At 38.1% G+C, this 27584-nt stretch overlaps 1 protein-coding gene across 1 annotated transcript in view; it reads left to right on the top strand.

The window, feature by feature from the left end:
- The window catches only part of AHRR (aryl hydrocarbon receptor repressor), an 80881-nt gene extending 53979 nt beyond the window's left edge, over positions 1–26902 (top strand). The window contains exons 4-11 of the mRNA XM_058818120.1: positions 650–750; positions 15691–15780; positions 17064–17193; positions 18618–18751; positions 20143–20342; positions 22020–22138; positions 23090–23231; positions 25789–26902. Of these exons, the coding sequence (XP_058674103.1) occupies positions 650–750; positions 15691–15780; positions 17064–17193; positions 18618–18751; positions 20143–20342; positions 22020–22138; positions 23090–23231; positions 25789–26902 (2030 nt within the window). The remainder of the gene's footprint in view (positions 1–649; positions 751–15690; positions 15781–17063; positions 17194–18617; positions 18752–20142; positions 20343–22019; positions 22139–23089; positions 23232–25788) is intronic.
- The last annotated feature ends 682 nt before the right edge of the window (positions 26903–27584 follow it).

Below are 27584 nucleotides of genomic sequence, written 5' to 3'. Positions count from 1 at the left end.
AATCAGATATAAGCTTTTTTTCCTTATTATTAAGAAAAATATATGAAATTTTAATCTATAATGAGAAATATTCATCAATTTCATGGAGTAAATGACATGCTAAAAACAAACTTTAAAACTCTGTGTAAAAATGAAACAGTTTAAAACCATTCCCTTGAATCTTACAGTTAGGTTGAAGTTTGTAGACATGAACAGGGTAAAATGAGAACAAAAATAATCCAATGTCAAGGAGATCAGCAATGAAAATAAGAAACTTATTCACTCCCTTTTCTTCTGAACTATATAGACATTTCTCTGTATTGTCATAATACATATTTTTATAAACAAAACAACTTGCTAACTTTCTTTTGTTTCTTTCCTGTGGGTTTTGGTTGTTGCTTTATGCAGAGTAGACTAATGGAAAAAATATGTTCAATAAAAAATGTGATAGATATTTCATATAAAAAACATCTGGACTGCAAAATATATATCTATCTCCAGCACAAGAAGGAAAAAAAAAAAAGAAAAGAAAGTTGTCAGTAACCAAGATCCAGACCACAAAGACAGTAACCACCAATTAAATTCAATGCATGTTAAATGCCTAAACAACAATTTTAGTTGTGACTCTAATAGTTATGATTTCTAAATTGATGATAACTCTTTCCAACAGCCATTCAAGAAAAGCACTTTAAGAAGCAAGTTGGCCAAACGATAAAAGAAGACAATATATCTAACAAGACTGCTGTACAAGAAGGTGGACTTCTACTAGAAGTGAGTGAAAAAATGCTGGATATAATTTTTCTGGATGTAATTTATTCAGTTTGGTGATATATTTGGGCTGATGATTTGTGGCAGCTTTGAACAAACAGTCTGTCTTGGTGGGAGTCTTTCAAGGGCCATGCTCGTGAACATTTCTTGCAAAAGCAAGACTGGCAGTCGTGACAGTCACAGTCAGTGTCCATTTCAGCAATTGCATCTTGCACCCTTTCTTACATCCTTGAAATTACCAGTGAACCCTAGCAGGACAGTTCACAGTTCTTTTTCACTTTTAGGTTTATTTTACTTGGCCCATATTTTGAGGATGTCAACATGAGCTTCCCTGGTTTTTCATCTGAACTGAGAATATTCTAGGATATTTTAGTTTATCCTACTTCCTCAGCTCCATGTTCTGCACACACACCATGTCAGCAAAAGTTATCCCTTCTATGTATTTTTATCCCCTTTAGGCTGACTTTGTATATTGGCAGAGCAGCATAGAGGGGCCATGCTGTTACTGAGAATTGGATCCATTAATTTTAAGGAAGAATTAATGCTGCTGTGAACTACTGAACCAGCTAGAGCACAGCAGTCCATCCCAGATACATCTGCATTTCAAACACATGATGTAATAATGCCTATTATACGCTGAGGTCCTTGGAAATTCCTATGTGATTAAGATTACATATGTTGTGATTAATATTACAGTTGTTCTGGATAGGATAATATTAATGGCATAAAAACTGTGTTTTAGTGACAGCCTCGAGATGCATATAAATGTAAATTAAAGAGTAGCCTCCAGCAAATAATTGTTGAATGCTATTAAATTAAAACACATTTTAGTATGAGATCCAATAACCTAAGTTACTCAAGTCTATGGAATGGAAACTGGCACCCTGCTTTCCTTCCTCTAAGTATTTCAGAAAACTTTAATTTTAGATTTCAAAGCAAGTAACGCAGAGGCATCTGATTAGTTACTGCTACTGCCAAAACAAGATTTTGGGTGTCAGGTGTCATTTTGCAGCCATTTCCATTCTCAATAAATAGGGAATACGGGGTGTGCAATAAATGATAAATATGATGAGTATATAAATTTTAATGAGGGTCTCCTATATTAGTCTAAGTTTTGTTGTGTGTACATGACATGCCCACGAGTTGGAATCACTGAGCATCCTCAAACAGTAGACTGACTGCTGTGAGCGCATGGAGAGAACACTGGCACACAATTTGGGGCAAGTTATGAGAGACTGCTATTGCTAAATATGCTCTGCTTATTTATGGTATGCAGAGTCACAATGCCTCTGAATGCAGGGGAGATATTTTATCCCGGATCATACTTAAAGTGGATCATTAACTGGATGATTAAGTGCATGTTAATTTGAATGTACTTGCCAGGCTTCATTTATGGGCACGTCTGACCTAGAATAAGAGGGTGAGTTTTCCTTAGGGCTTGTTGGGAATGTTCTCTGAGGACTGAGCTTGGCTTGGATGCTCATTCCGTGGTTATGGCACATGAAGAAAAGTGGGTTTTTATGTTGTTCAACCAAATTCACCATGTTGGTTATTAGGAACTGTGGGGTTTTAACTAAATATCACATTTCTGATTCCTTTCAAGAAGACGCAAACTGTGGTTGCTGTTCTTTGTATATGGACTTGTGAATCTCACCAGTTTATTTGCTCTCAAAAGATACTTTTCAGCTGTCGAAAGCCACTTTCCATGTCATGACAACACCTTGCACTGTGCAACCTCTGCTTTATATAATACAAACCAGAATAATCTGAATCACCAAAATATGTGTGAATAGTACTCTTAATGTTAATGGAAAATCAAGAATAAATGCTTTTATTTTTTTCCTGGTGGGTATAGTCACCCTGCATTATGTATGGAGAGAAATATGGGCTAACAAGAACCTAATTGCTAGTAAATAGTGTATCTGGGACTTTTGAGTCTTGGAACAATGCAGAATTTCCCCTTTCAGCTTGAAAGAAAACAATGGAATTAGGCTGTCTTCAAAATATGTTTAAAATGTTTTTTATTTCTAAAGGCTTCTGCCACAACATGTGCTTTTTATTTAAGATTTTATGGAGATTTTTTACAGCTATAATCAAATAGCTTTCATCAGCAATAACGGAATAAACAATGATACCAGTTTATCAAAGACCTTTTAGTGGAGCACAGCAGGTATCTAAACAAATAATTTCTTTTGGTGCTTTAGGATAATTTCGTCTGGATTAGAGACTTTGCTTGCCATCTTTGTTTCCCTTTGAAGGGAAGACAGACGAGTCTCTAAGAACCAAAGTCTAATTTTATTAAGGGGGTTTTTTAATATATCCCATTCTTGAAATCTTTACTGTCCTTTGAGCTTTCACATTCCAACACTTTGACTGCAGTAATCATTTTTAACTTTGCACTTTCAAAATATTTTCCGAGACAGGTGGTTTTGCAACCCCTGTGCCCCAAGCCTTCTGGCAGAAAAGGGGCACATTCAGTTTCTGAAGCCTGTTAGTGAATACTCAAGGAACACTGAGCCAAACCCATAACCAGAAAAAGGGGAAAATAAGTTGTATTGGCAGTCAACAAATCCAGATAGAGTTTATGGGGTGATGGGGTGGAGAAACACAATAAAATGGTGACTTGGAAAAATAATGAATCACTGGTGGGTATCTAGGCAATAGCCTTGATTGCAGGATTCATCTCATGGCTGTTGGCCACCTCCTGCTCTTTCCCCCAGCTATGCTGTGCTCGTAATCTTAAGTCCAGACTCAGAGTCTGCACTATGGTGGAGGTAATTGCCCATCCCAAATGCTGTGTACCTGTCATTTGTTACACTATTCACTGATCCCTGGAAGAATTAAATGCCTGCTGTTAGAGGGGAGGCTCTATATGGACTTGCTTTCTTAATGACATGTAATCAGGCATCACCCCATCATCACCTCCAACACTGCTCCTTGGGTAACCAGCACTTGTGCACTAAGCAGCACCCTGCTAAAATTGTCACTTGGGCTTTATTGACCACTTCACAGTTGCTCCTGCAGTTTTTCTGCTTTTCTGGACAAATAATTGATGTTCAAATTTCTATCTCAACCCTTGCTGCTAAGGCTGTGGCTTCATGGACTTTCTTCTCTTCGTTATGTTTGTTGGTCTTCTATTATGCTCTTGTAGGCAGAAGCATAGGGTTTATGGCAGCTCTGTTCCCCGATGTATTTGCCATAATTCTTTTCAGGTGTGAAAATAGTGGTTTATAACCAAAATGTCACAAAAAATATAAAGAAATATGGACAATGCAGGCAGCTCCTGAACAGATGCTAGTGGAGTATGGCTGCCCAGTTCTATCACGCTCCCTTCTCACTGATGAATATTGATAAAGGCCAGACATAGCTTTTTTGTCATTTCCATGCTCACTGGCAGCTCAGCCTCTTCCAGAGAAGATCCATGTTGCTTTTCAGGATGCTGTAAGCCACACTTTTGTACAGTTCAGAGTCAGACTTCCATGAGTCTTCTACTCATAAGGCTTCAGCACACAAGAATCACATTCCTGTGGTTTTGTCTCATGCTTTTCTTTATGGCTGCATTGAAGATGCCAGTCATAAGACTGCCCTGGTACTTCTTATTCAGTGACACTGTACATTCCATTTAATACCTTTTATCAAGGACCTAGATAAGGGGATCAAAGGCATCCGTAGTCAGTCTCACAAGACATAAGGTTTGATGGGAGTGTTGGCATGTTTGAGGGCAGGAAGGTTCTGCAGAGGGATCTGGAGAGGCTTACTACTTATTTAATTTTTTTGACAGAGACTTTGAGGTGCCTGGCATCTTAAATATCTTACAATTGCAGCCATATGGTCCTTTACTTAAAAAATAAATCAATTACTAACACCTTCAAAAACATGAAAGCTAGGTTTGGTGGTGCAACCACTATAATTCTCCACTGATTTTAATAATCCTGGCTTCATTAGGTTAGCTACCTAAACATATAAAGCTGGGTTTTTCAGCCTGAGCTTCCATGTTTTGTTCTACCAAAGCATGCAGACAAATTTTGTTTATTTGAGTTGTAAGTAGCAAAACTAATGAGGCACTTCAGGTTATTTAGCTTCTGAACCAGCAGCATTTGTGCTTGGCATTGACGGCTGGTGCAAAGCTACAGCACAATCAGGTGTAGATCCTGTAGCACACAGAACAGACCCTTTTTCACTCAGACAAGTCCTTTATAGATTATTTTTTAATTCCATATCACAGGTTTGGAAATTCTGGTTCTAACTTGGTAGCACCCATCAAAGTCAATGATGTCATTTTTTGACAGCTTTAATACCGAATAGACACCAGGTCTTCTTAATCAAAACCAATGTAAGTGAAACTTAATGCAAGCAAATGATTTAGGATTTGACACAATGTAAGTTTAAAGCTTATTATTTAACATTATGTTGCTACCTTAGAAATGGATGCAAATAATGACCTTTCTGGGAGTTACTTTGGAGAGGTGAATGTGCAAATTTTGGCACTGAAACGCATCTCCCAGTGGCCTCTACTAACAGCTTGAACTAGAGTTCATGTTTGATTCCGAGGGAGTTGGAAAATGATACATTAGAAAACATCCTATTGGTGCTGTTCTTCGCTCTGCATAAGGAAATAACATAGGAAACTCTTTTCCCACTTGGTTTCCTGCCATTTTTTTAAACTTGTTAGTGTAATTCCACTTCCTCCTTCCAAACTGATTTATGTAATCACTTCTTGATAAAACTGTGCTCTTGAAAAGGTACTCCAGTTTGAATTTCAGTCTGAGAGCAAGAGATTTTTACTCTTCCTGTTATTTTAAAATTTTAGCTTGAAAAGGCAAATTGCAAGTCCAACAAAGTGCATGGAGATTATATAGTTCTATGACCATGACACAAATTTCAGGAATCAAAAACTGGTCTGGAATCCCTCTTCAGCTTCCCATAGTGCTGACACTTCTAAACTAAATCCTGATAGATGTTGATACAGTGCTTCATTTTCTTAATCTAACTTGTTTAAAACTGGACCATCAAAATATGAATTTTTTTCCAGTTAATACAACTTTTTAAAGTTGCCCAAACAACGCTTTTGCTTTCCTTTGTTTTCAAACATGAACCTTCTCCCAGTAATTTAGTCATGATTTAAGCTGATGTTAGCCACTTGGGATGACTTACAGGGAATTTATCCATTAAAATAAACCATAAATGGGGTTAGGAGCACTGTTTTATCACATGCGTACATTCACTTTCTTCTTGCCAGGCGTAGGCAAAACACAAAGGAACACTTCAGAGGCCCTGGTCCCTTTTCTTTCTTTCTTTTCAAATAGGCATATTTCTAAAATCCAGACTTGAAATTTGGCATGGCCACAGCTCTGTGCAAAAAACATCCTCTCTTGCCCTTTAGACAAATAACTAATGTTCTCGCTTATTCCTTTCTTCTTCTTTTTTTTTTTTTTCTTCTTCTCTAACAAATCTGGATAGAAAAGCTATGACTGCTAAATTCCATTTGCTCTCTCCTCCAGTCCTTAGTGCTACTGTTATGAGTGCAACAATCATGATACTGCCACAGTGATGAGGTTTCTCAAATACAGGAGGTGGCACCATCCAACTTGACCGGGGGACAGAGAAAAACAAAATTGTGTTATCCCCTCCCTTCACATTTTCAGCCTAACTATGAGAAAAGTGATGGAAGATGGGTTTTGATGGACAAAATTGTGTGGAAATAATGAACAAAATGGTAACCACAATTGCCAGCACACATAATGTCTGAGGAGCTTGACTTTTGCCAGGACTTTTGCAAGAGATTTATGGAGGGATTTGAAGAGGAAAAATAGGTACTTCTGTAGAGGCTTGTTGTGGAGCCTTTTTGCAAATGGGAAAATGCCAGTAAGTGCTTCTTTTCAGATTTCATGTCATGTTGGGCTGATGAGAGTTAGTATTTATCTTCTCCAACACAAAATTACAGATCACAATTGAGAGGGTGCAAGCTGGGAGTGGGTTGGAGAATCAGGACAGGCAGCCTATGTTCAGCATGGGAGAGCAGGAGGAGCGGGCAGTCAGCGCAAGTGTGTGGTGAGGAGAGAGTTATCATCCCCTGGTTGGTGCTGGCATCAGGAAAAGTGTCTCTATTTGTCAGGAGACAGGCAAACCTGCTGTCATATGAGGAGGGCTGGCTGAGAAACTCCCAGAGAACAGAGCAGCTGTCTGTCCATAGCGTTAAGGTGAAGAGTCAATAAGCTCTGGGCACAGATGCAGCTCTGAATCCAAGGCTGCTGTTGCTGTCTCCAGACTGTTCATCACAGCCAGCTCCACCCGAGCTCACTTTTCACAGCCGCTTCCTCTGTTTCTGCTCAGGCTATTTTGGTGCCTCCTGGACACAGTCCAGTGGCCACAGAACTTCCTCCTCAACAAAACATATTCTCCCATTTCAGCTCTCTTAGATTTTTTTTCTCACTGACTTCAGAGCCAATCCTTGACAACTATTTCCACCAGTCAATAGGTTTGGTATCTGTGTCTGAGCCCTGCATCGTACAGATGCACCAGGACTTGATCTGCTACTAGAACTGACTTCTTGCATTCAGGCAACAAAGGCATTCATAACGCACTGTTCATTTCATACCAATTTCTTCATTTGCTTTTCAGGAAGCATTTTCAAAGATGGCATAGTCATATTTTGCAAAAAAATCCCCCAAAACATAGAGGACATAGAAGACACACACATACACTTTAAATAATTGCAATCCTACATTGTTTAACTTGTCTTCAACTGGCTGAAGTGAAATTATAAATGAGCAGCCTAAACTGTATTTACAGACGACACTTGCTTTCACTGTGTTCCTCATTCTCAATTCAGAAAAGCTCATGAGCTGCAGCCCTGCCATCTTCTCAATAAGATGAAGTGATGAGCAAGAAAGGAGGTCTAGGCTAGACTGTGTCCAGGCTTGAGAGCTTTTGCAAATTTGCAGTGATTTTGTCATGGAGGTTTTGGAAAAAACCCTATGTATTTTACTAGAAATATCGAATACATCCCACTTTCTCTTTTTGTCTGCCTTAGTTAATAAAACTTAAATGCTCAAACCAAAGCAGGGGCTTGCAAAAGAGACTTGGGGAAGGATTAATTTAGTCTATAATGCAGCCTAAGATTTGCAGTCGTTGCTGCTGGTTAGAGGAGTTGTCTCTAACTTTCTATCATTATCCTTCTCCATATAATCCACCATCATCCACTCGATATCTCAATCAGAGAAAAAATTGCCTGTGTCTCTGGGTCAGCACAATGCATTTATAGCAGATTCACCCCTGCTGTCAGAATGGGATAGGGTGTGTTTGATACAGGACACTTACAGCATACAAAACATGCTTAAGATGATAACCTGCAAAGTAAAACTGTTCCTAGAGCCAATTTCAGGGATGCCATTCTCCCTGAAAATTCTACTGACCCGAAATCATGTTTTAAAAGTCTGGTTTAGCATATATTATCAAACAGAATATGAAATACAGATTGTTTTGCTCTTCTCCCCACCCCCTGAAACAGTTTCACTTTAGAAAATGTGATATATAGTGCTAAACACACAGAAAAAGAGTGCTGTGAAATTAGGACATAACATTCTGTTTTCAGTATATAGGCTGCAACATTGTTTCTTTTAGGTTTTGATTCCTTACAGAAAGAGATGTCTGCCATTCATCCTCATTAACAGTTTGCAAGTACAAATAAAAGTCAGCTGTGGATGGAATATTATGACGGCTTCCTCTATTCAGGACTTGATGCACTTACATGTAAATAACACCGAAAAAAAAATCCAGACATTTGGTACTTACATATGTCTAATTGTCCAACATGTTGGATAAATATTATTTGAGACTCTTTTCAGTAACTTGTTTCTGTGAAAGATAATGCCTAATCTTACTACATTTGTTATTTCAAAGTCTACCTAACTAAGTTTGTTATTACAAGTGCAGAGTAGTGAGCAATTAATGCTTCATTTTGAGCCTTCTCAAATGGAATTAATTAGGCTTGCATTTTCTATATTGAAATTGTTGAAGAGAAGACTGAAAAGCTCAGAGCAGCTGCAGAATTCAGAAAGGACGAAGAGCTGAACTTGCACTGAAGATACGATATTGCCCCAGCTTTGCTTCCATCTGTGAATACAACATCTGCTTTTAAGGAAGTGAAATGAGAAACTGCATGAATCAATATAAAGATGATTTCTATTTCCAAGTGTAGTCCAGGGCATAGTATTTGTGAAACAGCATTGACAGGAGGGTTCCATTACTAATACAGCACAATTTTAAATTCAACATCATGATTAATGAGGAGGCTAAAGAAACAGATATAATTATTATGTTGTAATTTGGTATCCTTTCATAATAATTGCTAAGGTAAATGACATGTTACTCATCCACATACTCACTATCTAGCGAACATCATAACTCTAGCTATGTATTAATAAATAAAATGTGCTTTGCCCCAACAATTTTAGAATAAATAATACAAATATTCTTCTTTATATTATTTTAAGTAGCCTTCAGTACTTGTATACCATCCATTAACCTCAGGTAGCATTCCTATTCCTGCTTCCCATATGAAATCCTAAATGGTAAAGCATGCCATATAACAAATTTGTACTGAGGTGCTCAGTGTCACCCATGAATTAATTCACTTCTGCATCAACAAAACCTTCCCTGACCTGTCTTTAAGCTAGTAGTCATCAGTACTGCTCCTCTCTGGAAGCATGGTCTGTATTCTCTTTTCCAGTGCCTAGTACTTGCAGAAAAAACAAGATTTAACGGGGATGCATTTCTTTCTAGTATGCACCACACCAACTTTCTACACAAACAAAGTCAGCTGATGCTTCAGCCCTTTTTCTTAGCCCCATCTTGGGCAGAGTAGTTGGTTTTGAGGCGCCAGGTTCATTGGAGACCAGAAATTCATGGATATGTTAACAAAGAGAGGCCCTGTCCCAAGGACTTGACACAGACTAAGCAAGCTTTGTTACAAAAGCTTAGTTTGGAAGGAATGTATAATGGAAGAAAAACTGCATTTACAGTTTTTCATCGTGCATTCAAAACAACTTCAAAGGCAAAGTTGTTCTTGGTTGTGTCCAATACTTATTACATATCAAGCATATAAAAAAACATCACCATGGTTTAAAATGTGTTTACATGTGTGCACACATTGCAATCTCACCCTCCAGGGAACTACTATGTTTTCTTGAAAGTTTATAGCTCACAATTACCGGAGCCCAGTGACTTACATTTTCCTAGCAGATTTCCAGGAGGCCGCTTTCGGCTGCTGCTCCTGACGAGCCCCGGCGTTCCAGCTCCCTTGCTCGGCTGAGGACACGAATGTAAACAAGCATCTCCAAGGTTTCCCTAGTTCCTTCGTGGAAGTGATGGGATATTGAAAAATGGAATAATGAGGAATTTCACCAGCTAAAAGATTCACAAGCATTTGTGCCTTTCAGATGGCCCAGCTGTTCCCTCTGACATTAAATGGGAGGGCCAGGGCTCAAATCTGTCTGGCATTGTGAATGATTGTTGAAAATGTTGACCTTGGTTGTGCAGCACTAGATGCTGAATTTCCATACTGAAAGAAGCCTGAAGTGATATCCAGGTCAAGGACACAGGCAGGAACATGAACTTTGTTTTATTTGGGGTGACAGGAGGAGTGAAAGGAACATAATGGTCAATATATGCATCTTTCTTTGCATTTGAAAATAAACATTTCTGCTGTCTTTGAAAACCAGGGTATCAGATTGAGCACTTTCTCTCTGAAAGGCTTCCCATAAAACTCCATGTCTGTAGACTTCAGCTACTACTTCCTTCTCTGGCTCAAATGATGGAAATTTGTCTTCTGTTTTGTTTCTTTTGCCTGAAATTTAATCTGCACACGCAAACCCTTGATCAAAACTGAATGCTAAAACAATTCTGCCACTCTCCTTTGCACGAAATAGTGCTTACTCACAGAAATTCTCCTTTTGAAGTTGCTTTGTAGATAGATAGTCCAGAGGGCTAAGAGATACTGTAATTTTTGAGCAAAGGCCATATTCTGATGTCACCAGATAAGGTATTTCTGAATAGTCTTTTATGCTATTTTTCACTTCAGGGTTCTGTAAGAGTTAAATTTTTTTTTTTGGTATATAAAGAGAACCAGAGAACCTCAGGGGTTCAGAGGGATTTTTGAGAAGGTTAACTATGAATCCTAAAAACACCAGTGGAAAGAAATACTGATTCACTAAACAATGCAGTTTAAGACAGAAGACACAATTAACTGTCTGCATTTTCCTCCTAATATTCATAAGACATGAGCAAGTATATAATTTTCAGAGTTTTTAAATAGCTACTTATTTAGATCACCAGAAAATGGCCCCATCCCACATAGGATGCAAAAACCCAGTGATCCACTATTGAATGAAGCTGTTCCAGATAAACTGTGAGCCAACTGACCCTGGAAATTTAGTACCCAAGTTGCGTGACTCGAAAATCTGTTCAAAGCAAGGCATGGCTGCAGGCCTTGACTGTTGTACTTTAGTAGCCATAGTAACGTGGTCTCTGGAGACCTAATGCTAGTGAATTTTCCTTTATTTCAAGGAAGAGTAATAAGAGAAATGTGCATTGGAACTCATTCTCTCTCTTTGTTTTTTTTTTTTTTTCCTCCTCCTTATTTTTACTATGCCATGACCTTGACCAAAATATCTTTGAAGTATTTTCTGGCTGATTTTCTGCTACGAGACCAGGAAAAAAAAATCAGGATATATAAAGGATCTTGCCAAAGGAAGTCCTATCTTCCTCAAAATATTTGCCTTCATTCCCAAAGAGAATCTCTTGACTAATAAAGTTTTAAAAACTTCTTAATGGAAGGAACTGATAACTTTCATCTCACAGCTACTGCAGGCACCAGAATAATATCATACTTTCTTTGAACTGACAGATTAATTGTTTTTTGTTTCAGTAGCAGGTGCAGCTTTTCGTGAGTACATAATTGGATGTACATGTTTTTTCAAAAGAACACAAGCCCCTATCTGGTGCCAAGCTCTCTTCTTTTTTTTCATTTGGGAAAAAAGTCCCACATGATTTCATTTTTAAAGTACAATGTAGAAAACTCATGTAAGTGTTTTTAAAAAGCCAAATACAAACAAACAAATGTTCACAATACATACTTAAGTCTGTCTCACATGTTTCAGCTATTATTCTGGATTAGAAATTCCATCTGTCATTGAATCCATATGGTTTGCCAAATGGCAGTTTAAAACCATGTATTTTTTGCAGATTTGAAGTTAGTTGTTTTCTCTTGTAGAAGTTTTAAGGTCCATACTAATAGTTTTCCGTGTTTGTTTTTATGTGTGCATGTGTAAGAATATGCAATATTGCAAAAAAATTTTAGTTTGCTAGTGGACTGCGCTGATTGAAACGCCCTTGTCGTACACAAAGCAAATACCACCAACATTGAGTTGTGGAGTTTGGTTATTTCCCCCTCTAAACACCAGAGCCCCATTTACGCTGTCCATTATTTCTGCTGAGAGGATTAAAGTGAAATGAGAAGAGCTGCCTTTACTTCTCTGCGCTGTCCCTCAGTGTTCAGAGCAAACATGTGCTTTCACGAGGAGTGTGAACTGCCCAGGTATGAGGCTGGTCCACGTCCTCTTTCGTATTTAATTTCCCCAGGTTGTCCATTTCCTAGGCACATGGCTGCTGTGACTCTGACACAGCACACCTCCTCTTCACTGGCAATGAGAGAAAGCTATTGCTGAGAATTTTATTTCAATAATGGAGAATGCTTAAAAATCATAAGTGGAGCCATATACTTTGCTGTGATGTTTAATGTGAGATGTGGTTACTTAGAACAAAAAATGCTGGGAATAGTTTTCACTCATTCTTGTGGACTGAAGCTGTCTCTCCTACTCAGTCTAACAAGTCACTAGGCTTCTGGCCAGAAAAATAGAAAAACCTCTATGCAGTGTTACTGTAAAGGATTTCAGTATGGAGTTGTATTTGGTACCTGAGAGATTTATCTGAGAGGTTGGAAAAGGTATTTTCCTACTGATTTGCCATCGCCATTAGTCACTCGGGGAGGGTAAGGTGCTAGCAAACACCCTCCTCCTTATCCTCACCTCTGGAAAGTAAACAAGTAAAGTATGAATCCCATCCCAGCTCTGACTCCATTGAGAGAATCTTCTGTGTTACAGATGTCTGTTTTCTCACTGAACTAGTTTAGGGTAATACTGAGAAAGCAGAAGAGTTTACAGGTGTGGATGAGACTCACTGGTGTAAAGTTTTACTTGATATGCAGCTTGTCTTTTTTTAATGTGTCTGAAGCAGCAGGCTTCCCAGCTAAAATTAATTTAGAGACATGGAATTTGTGTTAATCCTCAACTTTGTCATGTGGCTCCATAAAAGTTGTTTTTGCACCAAAGTGGATTTTGGTTTCCCTGCTTGCAGGGCAAAGAATCTGATGTCTGCAATTGGGGTTGTGAAAACCAGGGGGTGCTTATTTAAGAGATATAACCTCAGGAGAGGACACCAGCATTTTGAGACCAAACCAAAAACAAAGCAGGGGAAGTTTGGAAAACTCTTCATTTACATACATGCTGCAAATCCACACTTGTTTCTGGCTTAACCTAAACACATGGCTCCTTGAACTTTTCCTCCTCTTCTTCTTCCCTCTTCCTCCCTCCCACCTCTTTTTTAATGCCTACTCCAACCTCACAGATGTAGTTTCCAGTACACTTATCTGAATCCCTGGAAATACACATGGTCCCATTTCCCTTTCCAATTTTTAGGAACTCATGCACCTAGTGCAGCCCGACTCTAGCTCTATGGAAAAAATATGTCAAGAAAAACCTTCCTGCTTTCCTCTGTGGGGGATCAAGTCTTACATTTTAAGGGTAGAGACTGATCTCTTATATATGTGTCTAGGCCTAAAGAGTATGTAAGACTAATTTTTGAACTGATGAATTTATCTCTTGATTCATACAAGCAATTCTTGACAAAGGCAGATATTCCTCCAGGGGCTGAAAAACTCCAGCTTGCCTGCAGGACAGTTGGAGGGTACATTTTAAAAATGTTCAGCATGATAATTTATAGGATTCTTCGATCAAATTCAGATCCTGTTGTCTTTGAAGCTTAAACAATAAAAGTAGGGCTTGGTGTATCACTTTGCATAGCTTAAGAACTTTTATTTAATTAAGCACATTTCTTTCATTTTTTAAATGTTCTTAACTTCTACCTGGTCCTGTTTCATGGGCAGGACTCGAGGTCTTTCAGAATATGCCTGGTAAGAGGCACAGAAAAAAGGGAGCTCCCTTAAGTGCCCCACAGTTATCTTTATGGAAAATTTAATCTATCCAAATTAAAAGGCCTGCCAGATGTTCAAAATGTAATAAAATTCCTAACATCACATCACTGATGGTTTCATTGTTATGAAGACAAGTCCAAAGAGACAAGATGACAAAAACGCTTTCTTGTCTCCATTTGACATTGGAAATGTATATGACAGATACCATCCATGGAGGTTCCTCTCAGTGCAGTGAGAGGTGCAGATGTGAAGATACAGAAATCTTGACACACCATCTTCTGGTTGGTGAGTTGCTGGGACAAATTTGGGCATTATTTAGAGCAGGAAATGGCACCAGTTGAGCAAGTCCTTGTGCTTGAAGAGTTGACAAGGATAATTAGTATTCAACTCAAGCACAACTAGGCAGAGATCACTCTTATTCTGCAAGGGATCTGCACCTATGGAGCTGACCTGGAGCAAAACAAGATTTGCCATTGACTGTTCTTAGCACTGACTTATGGTCAGTGTTGACCTAATTGAATCACTTGCTGCTATGGCCAGTGAAGGCTCCCCACTACTTCTCTGAAGTCATTGATTCACAGGTTGTTCAAGGCACAGAGCCTCTGGCCAAGTGTGGTCCCACGGGGCCACGTTTCCAAAGGTGTTCCACATTTATGATGGGAGCCAAACCTTCTGAGGAGGTCAGTCTATTGTGCACTGAACTCTTGAAATTCTGCCCACCATTGTCACAGTGGGAACAGCTTTCAAGCAGACTTGGAAATATGGTCCTGATTTAGGAACCAAAAAGAGAACCCAGCTCACAAGAATATGTCAGTGTATCTGGTTACTGAGCAATTGAAAATCTGTCCTCACTGTGTTTCAGGATTAACTCAGGATTAATAGGCGCATTGAGAGTAAGGTGAAGCAAGGATAATAATAATAATATAGCAGTATTTCAGCAACAGCTATTTGAACTGTAATCTCAAAGACCTCCAAACCACCACACAAAAGGATCTAGACTGCCTTGGAGTGCAAGCCTGCTGGAGTAAAGATATGTTACCAAACCTTTATCAAGGGAAGAGAGGCAGAATTAGTCAGTCCTTGTGCAGCTGGGGACTGACTTTTTATATTCATGGGGACTGACTTTTTATATTCATTGCATTTATGTAATTATGTTCTGTATTATTTTTATAGCAGCTTAAGAAAAAAGCCATACAAAAAAAAAAAACCATACAGATCCAGTTTTAAAGTCATGGTTAACACAGCACATGTATTTAATTTTCCCTTTGGATGTTATTATATTAAATGTATTAATGCATATATATTTAAAGCAATTATTATGGAATGTGCAGTTTTAAATTAAAAGGGAAAACAAAGTAGTTGGCACTTGCTATTAAACTTTTAATTCTATGAATTAATGAGCAAATATAATTATGCAGACCATTAAGCAGACAATAAGCTAGCAATGTAATATGGTTGGTATACTGTAATTAAATATTTTAACTTTTTTAGAAAAGAAAGAAAGCATGTTCCAGGTTGTTACTCATTTTTCATGGTAGGAAAGAATTTAGTGTCTAACTTTTTGCAGAATGAGTTTTTTCTTTCCTAGGATATTCTTAAATTGATTACATTGATACTAATTTTATTCTTTATCTTCTGATTATCTTTCAATGTACTTTATTTTCTTTTTTCAGTCACTGAATGGTTTTGCCCTGGTGGTGAGTGCAGATGGAATGATATTCTATGCATCATCGACAATTGTGGACTATCTAGGGTTTCATCAGGTAAATGTACTCAGAATTACTTAGAATACCCAGTCACTGACATTGTATTGACTTTCTTGCCAATACACATATTGTCAATAATATAACTTCTGCTATTATTTGTAAATGCAGCACTGTATGTTGTATGCCTTTGACTGCTGATTAGACATACATTTACTGAAATAAAGTTATTTTACTATACCATCTCAGACTAATTTTTTTGTCAATCTGACAGGTGAAGATTTATTTCTTGCAACTTCCTTTTATAAGGCTTTTGTTAGCAGAAACATGATCCATTATAAAACTAAGATTTAGCTAGAAGTTTCTTTTCAATTTCAATATAAGATGCTGCTTTTCTAGGCTGGCTGGCTGTGTGTAATAAATATATTCTAAAGTCACAGATTAACAGAACCACACAGTTGGAAAGGGCCTCTGGAGGTCATCTAGCCCAACCTCCTGCTAAAACACATTGAGCTAGAGCAGGTTGATGCATGACTAATCAAGCTTTGAGTTTCTGTGACCCCTCTGGAAGATGTGTTCCAGTGTTTAGCCACCAAGACTGTAATTTTTTTTTTTGCTTATTATTAATTCTCTGCTTCCCATGTTGCCACTTGTGTCTGTTGCTCCTTGCCCTCTCACTTCTGAGAAGAGTCAGCCTTTGTCTTCCCTTCCCCAGCTCATCTGGTTGATGTAGAGAGCAGTACATTCTTTCTGTGGTTTTCCCTTCCAAAGGCTGAGCAAACCCTGTTCTTCTCTCCTGAATGTGCTCCAGCTCTCTTAAGTGTCTCGGTAACACTCTCCTGGGCTCATTTTCACATTCTAATCTTTTTCTTTTCATGGGGTACCCAAAATTAAGAGAGAAATTTACCTTTGCTGAACTTCCTGAGGCTCCTCTCAGCCTATTTTTACCAAAGAGCTGCCTTGCCCTCCCCAGCTAAGGGAGGCACCCTCTATAAACCTGCTGAGCATTCATTCTATCCCAAGATTCCTTAGTCAAGAAATTAAGGAGGGTTTGTCCCAGCATAAATCCCCGCGGGATGCCGCTGGTCATCACTTGCCAGTTGGATGTTTATTAGTCACATTTCCGTATGTAAAATAGAGTTCAGAATAGAAAGAATCATCTTAGGATGTGAAGGGAAAAAGCAGATGTTGAGAAGGAGGGGTCTTTTACAGAACTTTCCTCATCAAAGCTGCTCTGAAGGTGTCCTACACCTGCCATTATTTTAAGCAAAGTATCAATCTACAGAAAAATGGCTGCCCCTCTACAGTTACTAATTAACCATTCCTTGTTGTAATTGTTTCAGACTGATGTAATGCACCAAAACATATATGATTACATCCATGTGGATGACCGCCAGGATTTCTGTAGACAACTGCACTGGGCCATGAATCCTCCCCAGATGTTCTCGGGACAGCAACTACAGCCAGAAACAGGTGGGATTGTGCATGTTGGTTGGAAACACAGGCACCACTGTTCAGAGGTCGAATTGCACTCCACTTATGCCTGTATCTCTATCTCCAGTCAGATTCTTCACTGGAAAGATGCATAGTGGCCATTTATTTATGTTATTTTCTCAGACATGACATTTCTTCTGATCCTGGGCATTTATAAGGGAGAGTGCTTAAGCCCCTGGTGCTACAAAGTTGTTTCCTTTGCTTTTCTCTAATGTGCCTACACATATTCTTACACACTCAGAATGAGCAGCATCAGTTCTTCATACTGCCAAAAATTTGTTGGCAACAGATTAGGACATCAATAGTCCTCTCATTGATGCAAAAGGTTTCTGTATAGAATAACCATGGAAGCGTCATTTTCTGCCATTTGTTTTCCCATGCAAAATGATGTAGACAGGAGCCTTCTGAAGAACAAATAGGTTTAGCAATGCACCTTTTCTTCTTAGGCTATACTTCCCTAGGATGGGAATTGGATGCCTGCCCTCAAAGATTCTCCTACATGAGATGTTAAGCTGAAATCACAAATACAGAACTTACAATCAGGTTGAAATTGTTAACATTATAAAGTATTATTGATCCCAGCAAAATGTATGCATTTCACCAGAAGGTGAGGTAGTAATTGAGGAAATAAGTTAGGAAGTATAGTCACCAGGTGAGTGGGGAGAAACTTGCAAGAAATCCTTCAGCAACCTCTACGAAATCCTCAGGAAGACAATAATGAAACTTTGGTGGAATTTCCTGAAAAACAGTTTCTGTGTTTTACAGAAGAGTCTTATAAATATCTGAGGAGCTTTGCAAGATTTCATAGGAAGTATGCAGGAAACAAGCAAACCAACATGCACTACTATTTCAAACTATAAAATCTACAAATATTTGGAATTTTCATCCTAATGTATATTGTGAAGAATTTCAGGTCTCAAGTTCATAGTTTTGCATTAATACTTGTGTCTTGTAGAAAATTGCTCAAAAAACTGCACTTGTACAAAAAAATCAAGGAGGTGCAACACCTGAACATTAGCTAAAAATCTACATTTTTTTGTTCTGTTTTTTTCCTAGGATTATAATTTTTCCTTATTTTGCTCTCCTGTCTAATGCATTTTCTGTGATCTCTGATCTCAAAACCAGCAACATCTGTTACCCTGTTTTGCATCATTAAAAATCACAAAAACTCACGAAATCAAGTCCAAATTTCTGAAGAAACTCATCCGAATCCCATTGCAGAGCTTTTATTTTTCTTTTGTTAGAGCATGTGCAGATGTATCCATACATGACACCATTGAATATTTGCCCATCCATAAAGCAATTTTTAGCAATTTCCGTAACAGCTTCCTCAACTGGCTACAGAACATTTTCATTATTTCTTAGTGTGATCTGATATATGTTGCCTCCACTGTTGTTCCTAGGGGAAGAATATATTCTCAGTAAATTGTTCAAAGCACAAGAGAATGACAGCATGACAACAGATTACTCTTCCTTTTTAACTCGCTGTTTCATCTGTCGAGTTCGCTGCTTGTTGGACAGTACTTCTGGATTCCTTGTAAGTACAATTTAGTACTTAGATCACTGTAAGCATGACATAATAGACTTTAATTACTTCATATGAAAAATTTTTCAACATAAATATTGTGGAAATCCATGGACAGGATACACTTTTCTTTTGCTGTGCATTAACAAGAAACACCTAGGATAATTACTAATATATGTAAAGAATGATGGGAGGACAGAAAGTTGTAATATTTGAAATGGGAAGACTTTAAAAATTTTTATGTTTTCAACTCTTTTTGACAATATCTGTCCTCAATTTGTACTGGGCATATCACAAGGGTGGCAAGTCTGAATTTCAACAGTTAACATTTAAGCCCAAAGTATTTGCTTTAAGGAGAAGGAAAAATAATGATCTGGTTTTTCCTTTTGTAAGGAATCCTTTAATAATAAACCCCAGAATTAGAAAGTCTCTCGCATGCTCCATACTAGGAGCAGTTCACTTCTAGAAATCACTTCTTCTCCATTTCCTTAGTAAAGACCAATGCTGTTTCTACTTAGGGGAAACTCCAGCATGTGCAAAGAAAATGAAGCTACCAGCATGAGACTGAGAAATGCAAGTTCTGTCTCAGATGCTCATTTGCTGGAAGGCTGTGGGTCTCAACAGCCATCATCTCTGCACCCCTGCTTTAACCTCGTAGCTCTGGAAAATGCCTAACTCAAATGGGCTGATTTTTCACTGGGCGTTTTTTGGTAGTTAATTTTGTCACTGAGAGGCAGCAGCTTGCTCTTGACTTGAACCCTGCTTTCTGACTACACAGACATTTGAGGCAGGGATGGACGGTTCCTTCCAAGCTGTGCACTCTCTATGTGGCTATCTTGAGCCTATTTTTTTCCTTGGTACCTGTCTGCACCACCCTTGGGTTGTGCCAATCTGTAAACTTCCCAGAGAAAGTGCAGAATAAGATGAAAGAACTAAGAAATCTTGCTGGAGAGAACAGAGCGTGGAAAAATAATGGTTCCAGCTTCAGTGAGGTACGGAGGAAACAACTCGGTGTTTGCACCACTGTACGTGGCCCATTTTGGCAAACAGAATGTAACACAGAACTTCTACTGCTGAGTACACGAGAGAGAAAAAACTCTCAACCAGCCTCAAAAGTCTCATCTTACTGTTGATAGTACCTCCACCCACCCTGTCTCTGAAATGGCATGGTTTAAATTATATGAAGAAAATGAAATTCGTAGTTTGAATCGCTGATTCAAAACTGGGTTTGGTGTTAAATGACAGAGTCTATAGGTTGTATTACTATTTTAAATGTTTGTACACTAAATGCTTAAGTTGTTGGGTTTTTTCTTTTTTTTTTCTTTTTTTTTTTTTAATGGGGGTTTTTGTTTTGTGTTTTTGGGGTTTTTTTTTGTTTTCTTTTGGTTTATTTTTTATACCAGACAATGCAGTTCCAAGGCAAACTAAAGTTCCTCTTTGGACAAAGGAAGAAGTCATCATCAGGAACAGTATTGCCACCTCAGCTGTCCTTATTCTGCATAGTGGTACCACTTCTGCTCCCTTCTGTGACAGAGATGAAGATGAAGAGCCTGCTTGTGAGAGCAAAACACAAAGCTGACGATGCAGCAGCAGCAAACACAAAGTATTTACAAATTAATCTTTTGGCATTTAGTGAAGATTATGGGCTATTAAGCATGTAAAAACCACAAATTATGTTAAATATCTCTCCATTTTAAAACTCTTTCTTAGAAAAGTGAATAATTTATCTGGATTTACTATTGAATACAAAATAAATATAATGCAATTACTATAATAGAGCATAATACAATGCAAGATGATGCAATATATGGTACTTTATTTACAATACCTGTTAAGTAATTTATTTCAATATACAAAATTTTATATTAGAAATGGAATATTAGGATATCTTTCTAACCTTCAAAAGTTACCAATGCAGTAAGGCAGCTGTAAAAGTGGAAAAGAAAAAATATTTTTACTGCGAGCTTTCTAATTTCAGTATCTTCTGCTAACACAATTATTTCGACTTGGGCATTTTGGTAACAAACAAAGGAAAAGGGGGACTTCAGAAAGCTGAATGTCTGTATGTGGGGAGGTGTGTTCACAAAGAGCCTAATGAGTTGTATTTGATGTATGCATTTATCTTTCAACAGAAGTTTTATGAACATGTAAATTTGCAATGCACTAAATGGCTTGGGGGTGATCATTTGGTAGCAATCACAAAAGATCAGGACAGATTGTGTTCAGACTCATCTCCTTCCTAACACTTATTTTTGTTAGTCTTCTATGGCAGAATTTGTTGACATTTGGGGCTAGGATCGTATGTTCTCTTTTTTGCTTAAATGTAACCTTACAGTAATGAGTTCTATTGCTGTGAAGAAAAATGCTCATCAGTATCACTGACAGTACCATAATTTGGTTTTTAATTAGATTATGCTTGTGTGTGTGTGGATTCACTATCCAGATGTATAATGTGGTTCTAGGACATACATCCTTTTGAGAAGAACTAAATTGCTGGAAGTCTGATATAATGGCCTATGCAGGCTTTTGGAATTGAGTTGGAAAGTCATTTCTACTTGCCAGTTTTTCCAGTGGCCCAGGAGAAATTAACTGATGATCAAAATTGAGCTCTTAATAGAGAAGTGCTTTACTACCTGACTGGACAGTGGCCAAGGATCTGACAAGAATGAAGCAACCATTTATCTTCAGCGTTTCCTTTGGTTCAGGCCTGAAATATGGTAGCCAAGGATGGTGGGCAGATTTACACAGTCTTTTTTTTTCAAGGCCCTTAATGCAAGGAAGCATTTGTAATTCTGTATTACAGACAATGCACCCTTTTAAAGCCCTGATTGAAGCATTTTCAACTAAAGATTGGAAGAAATACATTCAAATCATATGGTGCTTATGGCACATTGAAGTAATGCCAGCTCTTAAATGCATTGCTGGTGTCTGTGATGTACGTACCTCAAACGTAACTTGAATAGGAAGAGCAGAATATACACAGCATTTGTCTCAATTCCAGATGAAATTTATTTTTCCACATATAGTAAGTCATGAACAGAATATTCCTAAACATAACTATTCCTCTTAATTGAATACAGAACTCCATGCACACACTAGCTGGAGAAACCAAATGATGCAGGAAAAAGATAATTATTTAGTGCTAGTTACTATATACTTAAACCAAACACCTTTGCTAATGGCCACCAGCTAGAAAATCATATCTTTTAGAGTCTGTGATTCTAGAGTCTGTGTTTTCATTCACTGACAAGGAATTTGCCACATTTTCTTCCCTCTACAGCTCCAGTTCAAAAGGCAGTTCAGGACTTTGTGAAGCAACAGAATTATATGGAAGAAACAATCACCACGAAGGTGCTGCCTTCACTAATGCATTACAGATTGCTGAAAACCAAATCAAAGGTACTGCTAAGTACTTCTAGATTATATACAGTTTATGGAAAAAGAACCTCCTCTTTTATTTTCTCCTGATAAAATTTTCAGGTTTTGGTCCCAATGCTGTCTTTCTTCTTCTTCTTCTCTCTAACACCTCTTCTTTAAAAAATACAAAAAATTGTCCACCTCAAAAGATAATGCAGAGTAAGTCTGTGATTTCAGAGGGGGTAGAAAATTTACAGAGAAATAAACAATCACGGTAAATAGTAAATAGTAAATAAATAGTAGTAAAAGAATACTCAATGTATGCTTACCTAAAAGTGGCAGCACTGAATTCAATAAGTTTATGCAAAAATCCTTATAATTAATAACAATATCTATTCCTCTTTGATGAAAACTGGAAGATATGTTACAAATGTTAGTTTTCCCCAAAGATTAGAAGACAGAGGAAAATTAGAATGCATTGTCTTTAAAACTCATGATGTGCCCACAGCTTTGACTCATGCTTTTTCAATGTTTGGCTGTGGAAAAATTATGAGAGTCTAGGCTCTATTTCAGATTTTACAATGGATAAAATTTTGATGGTAAGTCTATCCCACTGGGCAATTTCTTCTTGAGCAGAGTTGTACTCATCCTTCTATCATATCTGCTGGAAATTTTTATTGTCTTTAAAATCATTCCTCTCTTATAGCTCCATTTTTCATGAACATTTTTTATGGGTACTACTACTGAGATGAAAATATTAGAAGGAATGACTATTACTGTAAAATCCTTGGTTACAGTTTAAGTGCCTAACTAGACTTTTCAAATATTAGTTTTAAGATGGATTTTTCTTCATTTTGTGACATATTTTAGATTGTAGTTTCCGATGCTGATGCTTCTAGGGTAACAAAGAAGTCTTTGAACGTTTGCAGTTTAGCTAACAAAAACCACTTAATACTGCTTGTATTAAAATCTTTTTTCTTTTAAATTATATAGCAAAGAATAATGGAGAAAATGGCATTTCTCTAGTCAAAGTACAAACAAATGAGGATCACTGGGTCTGGGTTCAAGCTAACACTCAGCTTCTGTATCGAAGTGGTTGTTCAGAATATGTCCTTGCCCAACAGCAAATGTTAAAGTAAGTATATTTTCCAGTACCAAAAAGAGAAAAAAATAGGAAAATGAATGCATTCTTTTTGTATGAAATCTTTCAAAGGGCTGTAGTGACCTAAGAGAAGAGATGAATGAGAAGAATTTAGTTTACTTATGATATGGAAATCTATTCCTGTCTTGGAACATATGGAATGGCAGTTACAATCTTAAACAATATTTATTTTCTGTCTTCAGCCATTTCTTCTGCATATCCATTGCACAGAAATAAATACATTTTTAAAATATTTGTCCTTCTTGCACAAAAAAAGTATTTTGGATTTTTTTGGTTTGCTTTATGTTGCAGCTGAATCTAGTGCCCTAGTTTTTCTGCTTATCAGCATTTGACTATGTTAAGCTTTTTTTTTTTCTTCATGTAAGACAGTTGAGCTCATGTTTTCAGTTGTGCATGTGCAATATAATCTAAAGAAGGGTGCTCATATTCATTCTGTGCTTTCTTTCAGACACATCTAGGCTTTTTCCTGTAGGCTCAGTCACAGAGTAACTAATCTCACAGTAAACTAATCTCACAGATTTGCATTGAGAGAGAGTTTTTGGATGAGTTTTACCCTTTCCTCTCAGTGGGCTTTGCATCCTTCCCCCATGGGACTGTCTGTTCCAGTTCCTGTGGCCTTGCTGAAGTATCTCTTCAAGCTGGTCTGAGGGAAGAGATAAGAGAGTGGACTCAGGGAGCAGGGCCAGGAGTTTTATGTAGCCACCATCTGGCCCAGTGTTAAAAATGTGGCTGTTATCCCAGATTTTTTCCTTCAAAATGCCTTGCAGGTGGAAGAAATTAAAAAAGTCTTTGCACTTTCAGAGTAGATATTCCTTGCAGGGGGTGTATCTCCCAAGATCCACATGAATAGCAGGGGAGCTCTCACCTGAGGATGCGCTAGCTTTTTACCTTTGCTGGGGTGGCACAAATATAACCTTGCTGTGTCAGGGAATGAAGTTCTATTAAAGATTGAAGATCAAATGGGGCTGTTTCTTTTATTAGTTTTTCTACTTCCAACTTGTTTTTGTGTAATTAAGCATGTTTATTTAGTTACATTTTTGCTTTCAGAGAGATTAAAATCCTTCCTTTATGCTTGATAGTTCCCACAGAATGAAGTATAACAAGACTTGGCCTTAGAGATTATATTCAGTTCTGTCTTGGTCAGCAATAGACTTTGTTTTTGCTACAACTTTTTTTTTTGCTGTTGTTAAAATGTATGCTGTCTTCCAGGAAACATAGACTCTTTTGAAGAATTTTCACTGGATACTATTTCACTGTAAAATTCTTCACTTGGGGGTTTAGCTTTTTGTGACTATTGCTTTTTGTTCAGTCCTGTGCTTCCCAATTTGACCACTTTCTGAGAAGCATGTTCTGCAGCAAACTTTTATGAGACTATTTGCATCTCAATACGGTCAATAATAAAAATAAGAATATTTAGCAGAGGACTGAAAATATTTTATGCCTCAAAACAAAAAAAAAGAATGAGAGGAAATATTCCTCTTTCAGGGTGTACATTATTACAGTGGGACGTTCTCTCTTTGTAACAACACGAACTCCCTCTACTGGAAAATCCTTTTCTTGCACATTGATTCAAGGAAACGCAAGGAAATATTGAGGTCAGTACTCAAGGGAAAAGTTCTCTTGTGAACGAAGAAAAAGCCTTCTAAACCCCTCAGTAGCACTTCAGGTTTTCATACGCAGTTTCCTACTGAAATGTCTGCTTCTTGCTTGGAGATGCATGAGGTGGTTTTGTGGCACTTGATTTGGGAATCAGCACATTAGTGAATTCAGGACCTAAATCTCCATATTTGTACCCCAGTTCTGAAAACAGCTGCTTTGGGCATGGAAGTGCTCAGGCAACACTCTCTGCCAGTGTTCTTCTTTAATGTTCAGTACTTCAGCTGGAGGTCATGGAAAATTTATTCACTGGCCATCTTAGAAAACAAAAGGCAGCATAAATTAAGTTAGACATATAAAACAAACCTACACCCAATATGAACATCTGTGACTATTTGGTTATTCAATTTGGACATTTTATTTCCTCTCAGCTGTGTTCTCGAAATGTAAGACCCCCACAGTTTTCCCTCAAATCACTCTGATCAGAAAGCGCTTATGTGTCCAAATAATTCTTTGTTAACAAAATATATCTCATTTAAAATACTACTTGTATTTTGTCTCTAGAATTTTCTACACACAAATAATATTTACATGTATTTTAAGGGAAGAATAAAAGTGTAAGGGAATTAGTGTATTGTACTACAGATTTTAGGTTCTTTATTGAACTGTGTGCCTGAAATGGAAGAACAATGCATGAATTCACATGAAGCAATGCCTCAGAAAGTTAGCTGTGCACAGATATTGACACCCAGCTGCAGGCACACTCTTTTGTTCTCTCAAGCAAATGCAAAGATTATGTGCACAAGAGTGTGAGAGTTCCGTATTTAGGACAATATAGGGCTTGTAATGCATGTTGAGCCACTCTGTATCCCAGAAAACAACAATTTAGAAACATCTGATTGACCTGTCTTCTCTTTTCTACTCTTATTGAAAGGGAAGAAGATGAACAACTGAAGATACTGAGTGGTTTTGCCAGTTTGAAAGGAAACCTGGAGGGGCTTTCCTATAACAGTGCCATTGAAACTCTGGGCCAGTGGAAGCATATTAACTGGGCAGCAGTGAAGAATGAACAAGATAATGTAAAAGTGAAGTTTGAGCCTCATACTAATGGTGAGTGTTTTATGCAGGAGGAACCTCTCAGCTCTAACACATCACTTTTAGGCATTCAAAACAACTGCACCACAAACAGTAGCTGGACTTTAAGAAACTCCAGCTCTTGTTCTATGAGCCAGAGAATGAACACGTGTCCAAACAGGAGAGCTGGATCATTCTACAACAGAGACCAAAACTTCTTAAATCTGGCATCAGCTTGTCCTTCCCACTGGGGGAGCACAGAGAACGGCCAGTGCTACTCGGGGCTCCCGCAGCGCTGTGCAGAGAGCTATGCCACAGACCACGGGAAGCTGCAGAGACCATTCACATCCTCAGAGTCTCTCTATGACACAGCCACTCCCTTGGAGATGCCCATCAAAACAGAATACGACTCTGACTCTGAAAACATTGCTGACAACTACCTGCAGAGCCGAGCCTGGCTGGATGAGAGCGGCGCGCTGAGGAAGCAGGGCCCCGGCTATCCCAGCAGAGTGCACCTCAAAACGGAGCCAGACCTCTGCCAGCCAGCCTTGCCTTGCCAGAAGCCAAGGAACTGCCTTTACACGCCCCATAACTGGCAATGCATCGTAGCAAATCACCCCAACAACCTGAACTTGAACAGAGCTGGCAAGGGCTCACGGAACAGGGAGGTGCCCCCCTTTTGCCCTCAGAACTCCTCCGTATGTTTGGAAAGCGTGCCCGACCTGCCACACGCACCTTGCTACGGCCACTTCTACAGCCCCAGCCCAGGGGAGGAGAAAGAGCAGATGAATGAGGTGTTCAAAATGCCATGTGAATTTAAAAACCCCTGCTTGGTTCAAGCCATCAAGCGTGAGCCCCTGGATTCTCCACCATTGTCCAGCAGTGGACAGAACAGAGTACACGCGAGCTTCCCTGAAAATACATTAGCAGGTCCTGTGCCTCATAAAACCACTGAATGTACATTTTTGCAATAGATTTTATAACATTTGAAATATTTATAATGTTAAAAGCAAGAAGTTGTAGATTCTTTTCCAGTTGAGTTAAATGATTTACTAAAATCAAAAGCCAGTGGAAAGATTTTAAGAGTGTGTGTGTGGGTGCACCTGTGTATGAAAAGAAACAGACACAGGTACACACAGCCTACCCCTTGCTACGGCCCTTCTTTTAGTGATCTTTGGAAAGAGGAAAGAAAGATAAAACCTCAGGCACAGAAAAATAATCATTACTTGCTGCACAGGTGTACCTGATCATTTTTCCTTATCACCTTTCCTCTCTTGTCTACAGTTCATTAGCAAAGTCTAGCAATTTCTGTTTCCTTTGTTCTCTTTGTTTTTCTCAAGCTGATGAGACGCCTCTGTGCAAATCAAAAATATTTATGGCTTTCAGTGTGGTCAGTCTACCATAAGAGGTTTTGGTTTATAATTATTTTTCTACTCTTATAAGAAGGATCAGCTATTCCTTCATCCCAGCATTAAATTAATGGCAATAGGAAAGGGCTTCCCAACACAACTTCTTAATTTAAAAGGACCACGTAAGTAAAAACAACGACTTGCATAAGTGAATTAGAAATTATTTTACTTCAAACTAAAGTTATTCCTAAGTTTCTTGACTAGTATTCTTTTAGAATCCATATTTTTCCATATTTTTCCATTTCAT

This window comes from Ammospiza caudacuta, chromosome 1 (genome assembly GCF_027887145.1).
Source record: "Ammospiza caudacuta isolate bAmmCau1 chromosome 1, bAmmCau1.pri, whole genome shotgun sequence".
Classification (NCBI taxonomy): Eukaryota; Metazoa; Chordata; class Aves; order Passeriformes; family Passerellidae; genus Ammospiza; species Ammospiza caudacuta.
Note: the sequence above shows the minus strand (reverse complement) of the source record. Positions and strands in the feature narration are given on the sequence as shown.